This window comes from Belonocnema kinseyi, chromosome 2 (assembly GCF_010883055.1).
Source record: "Belonocnema kinseyi isolate 2016_QV_RU_SX_M_011 chromosome 2, B_treatae_v1, whole genome shotgun sequence".
In the NCBI taxonomy this organism is placed as follows: Eukaryota; Metazoa; Arthropoda; class Insecta; order Hymenoptera; family Cynipidae; genus Belonocnema; species Belonocnema kinseyi.
The window spans coordinates 40,568,865-40,579,410 of NC_046658.1; the positions used below are offsets into that span (position 1 = coordinate 40,568,865).

At 33.3% G+C, this 10,546-nt stretch overlaps 1 protein-coding gene across 2 annotated transcripts in view; it reads left to right on the plus strand.

Annotated features, from left to right (window-relative positions):
• The first annotated feature begins 1,534 nt into the window (after window positions 1–1,534).
• Window positions 1,535–10,546, plus strand: part of LOC117168495 — a 38,394-nt gene continuing 29,382 nt past the window's right edge. The window contains exons 1-4 of one of the 2 annotated variants that reach the window (XM_033354198.1): window positions 1,535–1,680; window positions 1,893–2,130; window positions 2,250–2,529; window positions 3,855–4,679. In XM_033354198.1, coding sequence (XP_033210089.1) covers window positions 1,946–2,130; window positions 2,250–2,529; window positions 3,855–4,679 — 1,290 coding nt within the window. In that variant the 5' untranslated portion in view covers window positions 1,535–1,680; window positions 1,893–1,945. The remainder of the gene's footprint in view (window positions 1,681–1,892; window positions 2,131–2,249; window positions 2,530–3,854; window positions 4,680–10,546) is intronic. The other variant, XM_033354199.1, reaches the window with a different exon arrangement.

A 10,546-nucleotide genomic window follows, 5' to 3' on the forward strand; every position in this document is an offset into this window, starting at 1 on the left:
TTGACACTTTCTGGGGAACGTTCGGTTGCTTGCTTCGCGTGACATTTCCGTTGTCAGGGAATTAGAGCCGATTGAGGAAAATGAAACTTTGGTCAAGTATTAATAAATTGAACTTTAATAGGCTACGCTAGATTTGTTAGATTATAAAAAGGACGTTAAAAATATATAGAATAAAATCAGATATTAACTTCAAGATTTATTGCACTTTTGTTACATTCACAAGATTTGTGAATATTTCATTGATTAATTCGGATGTTATCCAATTTTCAAGAACTTTTTTTCATTTTATTAAATTATATCACGAAATTCATTCAGACAATTAAAATTTAATTGAGATAAGTATTTATAATTTCAGTAATTGTGGTTTGATTATACGATTTGGGAAACACTGCCCTAGACCAGGGTTTCCCAAATTGTTACCCTGGGTAGGGTGGCTACCCGGCGGTAGGGGGATTCCACCCCGGGCCGGGCAGCTCGATAGGCTCCAAGGCAGGCTCCCCGCTGCGAGAGTGCTACTACTTTTGGTTACCTAGCATGAATACCTTTCATTGTGCTGAGATTGATACCTGTTACAATAACCGAAGTTATAAAGGTATGACACAATTGAATTTCATTGACTTGAATCAATTTCGTGATATCATTTTAGAAATATGGAAAGAAAGTTCATAAAAATCGGTTAATATTTTCACTAAATTTGTCCGAGAAAATCCATTACTGGACCACTTTGCAGCGTAACAAAAGTGCAATAACTTTTGAAGTTATTAACCGATTTTTTTCTATCTTTTTTTAATGTTCTCGCTATAATCCAGAAAATCTTAAGCTGCCTATTAAAATTCGCTAATGAATATGTTACTAAATTTTCCATTTTTCTTAATCGGCTCTAATTTTCTAACCATGAGAAGGTCCAGCGAGACAATTAAGCCAGCATACGTCCGCATCACAGGCAGTCAAGTGTCCCCCCTTGGGTTTAAGTATTATGAAAATTTTTTTAATATGGCGGCCCTACCGCTCTCCAGAAAGAGCGAAAAGAGTTTGGCAATCCCTGTTCTAGACTGTTATATATGAGCACTTGAACTTAAATTCTGAATCGTAATACAATTTTATACAGCCTAAAAGAAAATATTATATCTGCTTAGAAAATTAGCTCCATTGTCTGTTAATTAAACGCACGAACAGAAATTTTTCAAAAACGGCTTGTCAATTTTTGAATTTTCATCTTGAAATATTGGTTGAACGATAGACAAGGTTAATAAATAAAAGAGTATTTAATTTTAACTTTTATTTAAACTTGATCTAATTGCGCCGTGGATCTGGCTTGTAAATCTATGATGAAAGGGAATCACCAATTTTTTTACACTTAAAAAATGTACTTGATTAAAATGAGGTTTATGATCCACGGAGTTTGAACTTAGTTTTAGTCCGTTTAACGAAAACGATCAGTTAGACCCAGTGGCAAGGTCGAGTATTTGGGTGAAGGTAAGTGACTGGGCAACTTTTACTGCTCAATCGAGATGCGATGATGCTACATGCATGACTTTCGTATAGTAGCAGCTATGAAAAGGACGTGTTTTATATATACCGAGATAATTCCTTTACTAAAAATTCGAAGCATGTACAGAAGTTTTATGTCTGTTAACATTTTTATTCTGATGCATTTAATTTAATTTGCATTTCCCCCGGGTGAGTTACTAAGTGATGCAACTAGTTAATAAACTTAGCTTTAAAATAATTACAAATAATCTAAAGAAATAATAATTGTGTAATGTGAGTCAGAAAATATGAACTAATTTTAATATTTAAATTTAACAATTATATTGAATACGTGAATCTGAAAATCATTTATTTTATTCATCTTTTGTGCAAATAACTTTCACTTTCTCTTTCTTAAAAAGATAGAATCGTAGTGACTTGATCAGAGGCAAATTAATTTTCTTGTGTACAAAATATGAATGGAAGAGAAGAAATAATACTCGGATTAAACTGGAAAACTGAAAAAGATGGAGAAAATGATAAATACAAATCAAGTGGACAACAATGTCGTGGATTCCATCTAACCAGATCCAAATGGGATCCATATCCGTGGGTCGGTTTGGTGGAAAATGGAAGTGATGCAGAAATGTCAGGATTAAGGTAAAATGTGACTAATCAATAAGGAAATTGACTTTTAACTTGATTCAAATAAGATAAGAAAAATGTTTAACATGTCTGGTCATTAACTTTAAAACTATTTTTCAAAATTTAATTTTCAGACCTGGCGATTGTTTGCTTGAAGTCGATGGTGCGGACGTTTTGGGACTAAAAATGCCAGACATAGCTTCCTTGATAGGAAAAAATAATAGGATTAGTCTCCAAGTTTGGCGACGTCGGGCAACTCCAGAAAAGAAATCTGAAGATAATGAAGAGGTAATAAGTAGTGATAAAAAAGAGAAAAACAATGTAGGTGTTTTGGCACTAGAAGGACCCTTGCCAGAAGTAGCGCTCAAGTTGACCAGTGCAGTTTCTGGTGTTGTTCGAGCTCTTGAGTGTCCGGTATGTTTCTTTAAATAATGACCGTCCGCGAAAAAAGGGACTTAACGCGCGGTAGTTTCATTTTACAGGAGAAGCGATTATAGAGGCGGCTCAACACAGAAACTCCATAAGAGGGCCTCGTTTTGTAGTTTAATAAGAATTCGAATTTTTTAGATTTTTTCCGCGTTAGGTTCCTATTTTCGCAGACAGCAATAACTTAATAAGGAAAAAAGCAGTGAATCAATTTTTTAACCAGGGGAATTTTTTAATTTTTAGGAGAGAAATCTTATTTTAATCGCTTTTAGTATCATTAATTTGACATTGTCACATAATGAGATCGATTTAAAACGTTAAAAATATTTCATTATCTGATTTAGAATTGCACAATATTTTAATTCAGCATTTCAATTTTACTTTGTAACATTTTGTTGCCATGTTTAATCATAAATCCGTTTACTATTAAATGCTTAAAACTAAAAATTTAACAATATTTTAATATGAAACATCTCAAGAATGAACAATAATCTTCAAGCTGTTAGAAACTAAACAATGCTTAAACTAAAAAAGTTAATAGTGCGTTTAAAATATTCAAAATTAAAAAATGCACCTGAAAGAACCTTTATAAATGAGACATTTTTAAGTTTAGATTGGGTAATGATACTAATGGTGGATTTAATTAAACCTTTCAGTAGTACCTATGTGTAGCAGGTGTGCATCGCTTTGCATACATCACCAATTAAAAAATTGTTTCGTTATAAACGAAGTTTGGAATCGTTAAGTTTTGAACGCTTCACAGATTAGAGAATTTACTTTTGAAATCTAAAGAAACATGTTTGAACATTAAGCAAAAATGTTTACTGATTTTAATGTGTTTAAATTGACTTTTTCCAAAACGTACTGCTATCCCAAATGGACCAACTTTCTCTATTTTTCTAGATTGTAATATACCAACTTTTGAGTTGTGAAATTCTTCCAAATAAATGTGAAATAATTATAGTGATTCCATTTCTTCATTCTATTGCTATTCAATTCTGAAATAATACGTATGCAGTTTGAAAATTCAAAAAGACAGAATTGATAGAGTTCGAAGTTTTTAAATGTTAAATTAGAATATTTCGGAATTCATCAATTTCTCTTGCGAAAAGAAATGACCGACAAATAATTATAGTTACTATCGTAAGGGTTATAAATTGGTACTTTCAAATTGAGGTTGAAGAAAAGAACTCTTTCCGACTTCTCAGAAACAAACGGTCTCTGTTTATAATAAAAAGTAGGGGGGAAAGATGATAAATTTGTTCCAAACATAATAAATTCTACATTAATTCTTAATGCATATGTATATCCAGATTTGTCTTGAAACTGCTGCATCTCCAGTTTCACAATGCGTCAACGGCCACATCCTCTGCGTTGGCTGCAGAGCCAAAAGCACCCGATGTCCTGTATGTCGCGTATGTCTAGGACAAGGAAGATGCCTCCTAGCAGACGTATGTCACAAGGTTCTCGTCGAATCGTTCGGGTTCGATAATACAGCATCTAATGAAAATGAGTATTCTCTGCGCGAAAGGCTTTTCGGATCACAAAAACCTAGTCAGAAGCCACAAAGAATTTCAGAAAAGCATCGCTTACCTCCAAGGTCAAAAAATCTCATCTCAAGAATATTCCCCTCTATCGGTTTTAATGAAAAGGCAGCGTCTACAGAAAGTTTACCAGCCACTAGCTACTCTGATGAAAATACAGCTTCCACTGCACAAAGGTGGCTCCTTCCTCGAAGATCCGATGAGGAGCGCTTGAATTTGAATGATAGAACAAAATCAGCTAGTACGGGAGAACTTTCTAGAGAAGCTGATCGTACAGTTAGTGGATCTTTACACCGATTAACTACCAATGGTGAGACTCATTCTTCCAATGGACTTTTAAGTGTACCCCAGACGCCTCTATGGGGTGGTTCCACAGAGTCTATAACAAGCTGTAGGCTAAAATGCCCATTATGGAAAAAAAAGGGATGCAAGGAGTTACTCACAGCTGGATCTATCTTAGAACATCTGAATGGATCTCATCCAGGACCGACGATTCATTTTCATCGTGGAAAGGTTACTTTACCTGTTCCTTGCCCGTTCTCTTCGGAAGGCATTTATGTTTTACATCATGGAGGAGACTTATTTTTTCTTCAGGTCATTTTCTTATGATTTTATTATCGAAAATAGTTCAATGAAATTACTAATATTTCAATTTTAATTAAAAGTTTTGAGCGTTTCTCTATAAAAAACGTTTAAATTTGAAAACTTTTTTTAGGGCCGAATTGGGATAGAAAATTGTTCCTGGAAAAATGATAAAAATCGGTCCATATATCTACCGATAGAAAATCTCAGAATATTCTCTGGCGAAAACGTCTAGCCCGTTTCAGACTATCTGCAGGCTCGATTTGAATGATTTAGTCTCTGGATATAGTCTGAGAGATTTGGGTCCTTTTAAGAGTGATGCGACGGTCATATAATGGTCCTATTACATTCGTCACGTACCGGGCTGGCAGCTATTTAGAGTAGTCTATTTTGGCGTATCTCATTACATTTACGAGATACGATATATTCGTTCCAATTTAAAACATCTAAAAAAAATGAGATATCTGAAATAATCGAATCCCGTAGATTCCTTTTGAATCTTATATTACTTACTTTGAAATTTAAAAATATTTTAAAATATTTACTTTGAAATTAAAAAAATCTATTATTTCTAAATTTTAATCCGAAAGCTTAACAAAGGACCCTTATATTGAGTGTCGGCTACTCTATTGAGATACCCTACCGTAAAGACCCAATTGGGTCCCCATTCGGTCCTTTTTTTTTAAAAACTCAAAAACACAGCAAAATCAACTTTTAAACTGTTGAAATTCGGATTCTACGTTAAATTTTCTGTTAGAAATTCACGGAGTAATCGCAATACTTTTTTCTGCAGCGTTAAAAATTTTAAAAAATGTCATTAACTTCTGCTGAAGGTGACTTCAAACGCATCCATAATAGCTCAAGGTGTATGTTGCGCGCAAAGTTTAGAAATAAAATTCTCTCTCACTTGCATCGCAGCGTTGTTCTCTGAGGTTTCCACTGCGTGGCGCTAGCATCCAGACAAAATTCTTAAAGTTACCGACGAAACGCTTATTAACTACTACTAAAATAAGATGCACTTGAAGGCGCATTCGACCCATGTAAATGACAGGTATTTTATTTTTTAAATTTTTAACGCTGCAAAAAGAAGTATTGCGATTACTCCGTGAGTTTCTAATGCAAATTTTAACGTAGAATCCGAATTTTAACAGTTTAAAAGTTGACCTTGCTGCTTTTTTTAAGTTTTTTTGAAAGGAACCGAATGGGGATCCAATGGGGTCTTTAAGGGTACTTTGTAGAGGCTCCTTTCGGTTCCTTCGGTCCACCCGGGTATATTCTAAAGATTCTCTAGGGTCAGAGAAGCTTAGAGAAATTCTCCACAGGCACTCAGATAGATATATTTAAAGGTCCAGGTAGCTCTATTAAATGTTTTAAAGGCTTTAAAATGTCCTTTCCGAAATTGAAATAGAAATACGATCATAAATTACAAGCAGAGCTTGTAAGTAGATTTTTTTAATTTCATAGTTAACAGCCTTAAACATAATAATTCGGAATCTACAGGTTTCGATGATTTCAGATATCTAACTTTTGTGTTAAATGCTTAAAATTGGAATTAATACAGCGTTTCTCGTAAATGGATGAGATACGCCAAAAATGGCAACATTTTTTAATTCAAGTAGAAAATTTTATATTAGTATATAAGTTATAATTGTAAATAAGTATAATGAGAAAATTCGTGAATTAAAAAAAAGTGTTAATAATATGAAGAGAAATTTAATTTGATCTCTCAAACTATCTCAAAGACTGCATTGTTCAAATCGACTCTGCTTTTAGACCGAAATGGACCAGGCTATTTCGCTTGAAAATACTCAGAGACTTCTATCGGTTGGGTAGCCTCTCTGTTTTTGTTATTTATGATCGAATTCTTATTTCAATTTCAAAAAGAATATTTTAAACCCTTCAGACCATTTAAACGAGCTAGCTGAATTTTGAAAAATATCTACCTGAATGCCTGCGGAGAATATTCTTTGAAGCTTCTCTGAGCCTGAGAATCTTCAGTAAATATTCAGATATTTCAATCGGTAGGGATAAGCAATTTAATAAAACATTGAGAATTTTAAAGCGACCCAATCCATAAATTTCAACGGACTAAATCGCTTAAAACACATCGGCCCATCTGAATTTTGCCAGATTTCCAAATGATCAATTCGACCCTGTTTTATTCATAGAATTTTATTCTTGAACTTACAAAAGGAAATACCATCATAGGTCACAGAGCTACATTATTGTGACTTATACTGTTTAGCTCTCGGCAAGTGCGTACACGGAGAATATTTGTGTGTTATTTTTTACATAACTTAGTTCGGTAAACGGAGGACATTACGGCATTTTATAAAAATTTCACTTTCTTTCATGTGAAATGAAATGGGTAATATTTGATATAACAATATCAATTATTAATATAAATTCATTATAATTTAATGCGCGATTCAGTAGGAAGTCCTGCTTAAAATGGCGGATAGAACCCAGATAAGAACCAGATGGAATTTGGTTCTTATCTGGCGCTATTGGAATTAGACCCGGGTTTTGTCCCCGGTTTATACCCGGTCCTTGATCGGATTCTATCTGGATTGATATTTTTATCTCCGGCTTCTATATGGCTCTCATCCAGGACCTTCAAGAGTTGTATCCGATTTGTAATCTGGATTGGACCTGGTTTATACCCGGCACTTGACTGGGTTCTATCTGGGATCAGATAACATCTACCGGATTTCTACATGAGTATTATACAAGAAAAAAATATATGCATTAAGTTTTATAGAACTAATCCTATAGTAAGAGGATACGATGACGTATTCTCTATTAAAAGGCAGGTTACAAAAAACGTAAAATAGTTCTATAAAATCTAAAATTCTAGCTTGAATACAGTCTATATCGAAGATGTCTTGAAACTATAGAGAACAGTTCTATAAAATGATAACCGATTTTTCGCCGAAAAAATTAATCTTTTATATTATTATATTATTACCATTATACTCTAATATTTGCTCAAATGTTTAAGTACACTATTATTTACTATTATACAATCACTACACTGTTTATAATCGCACGATATGAAAATTTTTATTCGACGCGGGTTCGAACCTTGTAAGTTTCGCATTCTTAACGCCTAAAGCCTGTCGGCTAACCTAGCTTGAAGTATAACAAAAATCTGAAATATAACTTATAGCTGCGCAGGGCCGTCTGCAAATTTTCGTAACCCACTCTATAAAAAATATCGTTACGCTTATAATAATATATGTACTAAGATTTTAGATTTTAGAAATATGACAAATTATTATTGAATATTTTATGTGATTAAAGAAGATTTAAACTAAATTTAAGAATATTTCAAGATATTTTAAAAGATTTAAAAAAATCAATATATATTTTAAGAAGTTTTAAAGATTTAAAAGGACTTCTACAAATTTCCGAAGATTTCAACACATTTAACAGACTTTGAAGAATTCCAGAAAATTATTTATACTTTAAAATTACTTTCAAATCTTAAAACTCATTTAAATTCTACCTACAATAAAAATATCTTGAACTCTTTTAAATATTTCAAAATCTTTTGGGATTCGATTATAAACTTAAAAATTTTTTAATCAAATAACTCCTGTTAAATCCTGTGAAATTCCTGAAAATATCTTTAAGTACATAATGATATTTTTAAATTACATGAAAATCCTTAAATTGCTTTGATTTTTTTAAAAATAATTTTAAATGCTTTGTAATATTTTAAATTCCTTTAGCGACTTTTCAAACGATATGAAATCCATTGAAATGCCACAAAATCCCTTAAAATCAATAAATATCTCTTGATCTCATAAAAAGTATTTGAAAGTCTTTAAAATCTCTTGAAAATTCTTGTACTGTTTGGGATTCTTCTAAAATCTTTTTAAATTCTTTAAAATTACTTGAAATCTTTTTAAATTCATTTAGAAACTTTAATCTTTCTTAATTTAAAAAAATGTTTGAATCTCGTTGAATTATTTTGAAATTCATTAAAATCCTTTTAAACACTTGAAAATATTTTGTACACCAAACTCTCGCTTTCAGTCAAGTTTCGGGGGTTGCCTTCAAATGGTCTTAGACTGAATTCAGGAGGACAGAAACGTAAACAGTGAGGGCCGGCTGACTCGTTTCCAATTGTAATATATATCTATATATATATGAGGTCGCAATCGCTCTCGCCCTACTCCCCTGAGAAACTGCGTGAGCCACCAGTTCTAGAAAGGCTGAGAACAGGGTGACTGAAAATGAAAGTTTGGTGTAATTTGAAATCTTTAAAAACTTGTAGAGCGCAAAAGGAAAGTGAGGAATATGTCAGAATATTTGTGAATATTTAGGGATATTTCGAAATATTTTGGAATATAAAAAATATTTGAGATTATAAAGAATATCAAGAATACCAGGAATATCTAGGAATATTGAAAGAATACGTGTATGGGAATATTTAGTGAATGTATCAGAAATATTGGAGTAATCGACGATTATATCAGGAATGCAAAAATATGTACCCCTTTGTTATCAGTTCCTATTGGAAATCTATCCTGATTATATGTGGGTCAGCCAAGAATTAAAAAAATTCATTTATCTTTAGTGAGGATTTTATAGAAATATGTACAATATTTCTGTGATAAATAATATCAAATATTAAGAGAAGTTACATGCAAAGATAATTAAGAAATTGGTCATTAATCTACTTGGTGCCATAAAGAGACCGGATAGGAACCGGGTAAAAAACATCCTTATTTTAATTTATGGTTTCATTTGTCATATACGAACGGGGTCGAACCATGTAGCCGATACACTTTCACTAAATATTTTACAAGTGTCCATATGCCTTAAAGAGACCAGATAGGATGCGGGTAGAAAATTATATATCCTTGTTTCAATTTCTGGTTCCAGTTGCCAGATATGAACCGGGTAGCAGGTGCACTTGCACTTAATAATTCACAAGTGACCAGGTCCTTAGAGATATCAAATAGGAACCGGGTAGAAAAGTATATCCTCATTTTAATTTTCAGTTCTATTTGCCAGATAGGAACCTGGTTAGATTGGGTAGCCGGTACATTATAACTTAACAATTCACAAGTGGCCGGCTTAGAGAGACCGGATAGAAACCGGGTAAAAGTATATCCTTATTTTAATTTCTGGTTCCATTTGCTAGATTGGAACCGGGTAGAATCAGTTAGCCGGTAAACTTTCACTTCATAATTTACAAGTGACCATGTTCCTTAAAGAGATCGGATAGGAACCGGGTAGAAAAGAAAACCCCTATTTTAATTTCTGATTCCATATGCCAGATAGGAACCGGGTAGCACCAGGTAGCCGGTTCACAAGCGTCTATTGCCATATAGAGACCGGATAGGATCCGCGTAGATCTCTAATTTTATATGATTATTTTCATTTTGCTTCCATTGACCAAATAAAACAGGGTAGGCGCCGGTAGAATATTTAAACAACTTATTTTGTATTACCATTTCCCGGATAAGGACAGGATAGACCCAGATAGATTTCACAAGATTAAATTAAAGACCAAATAAAAACTGTATAGAACCGGGTAAGGACCGAAAGGGTATGTAACCGCTTCCTTTCCGGTTTCAATTGGATTTCAAGCTGTCATTTTAAGCAGGGAATAATACAACTACCCTGTCGGAAAAAAGGGAAGAATCGGAAAGGCCGTTTCGGAAAGATTAAGAAAGGTTTCGGAATGAATTGGGAAAGGGTTCGGAAAAAGAATTGGAAAGGGCTATGTGAACTTTGCTTTCGTTTCTTTCCGAACGTCGAGCTGTCTCACGAATCTTTCCGATTCTTTCCGAATGTCCCTTTCTCCTACTTCTTTCCAATTTTTCTCCAATCAGTGCAGAGTGTCTATCTAGTCAGCCTCTATT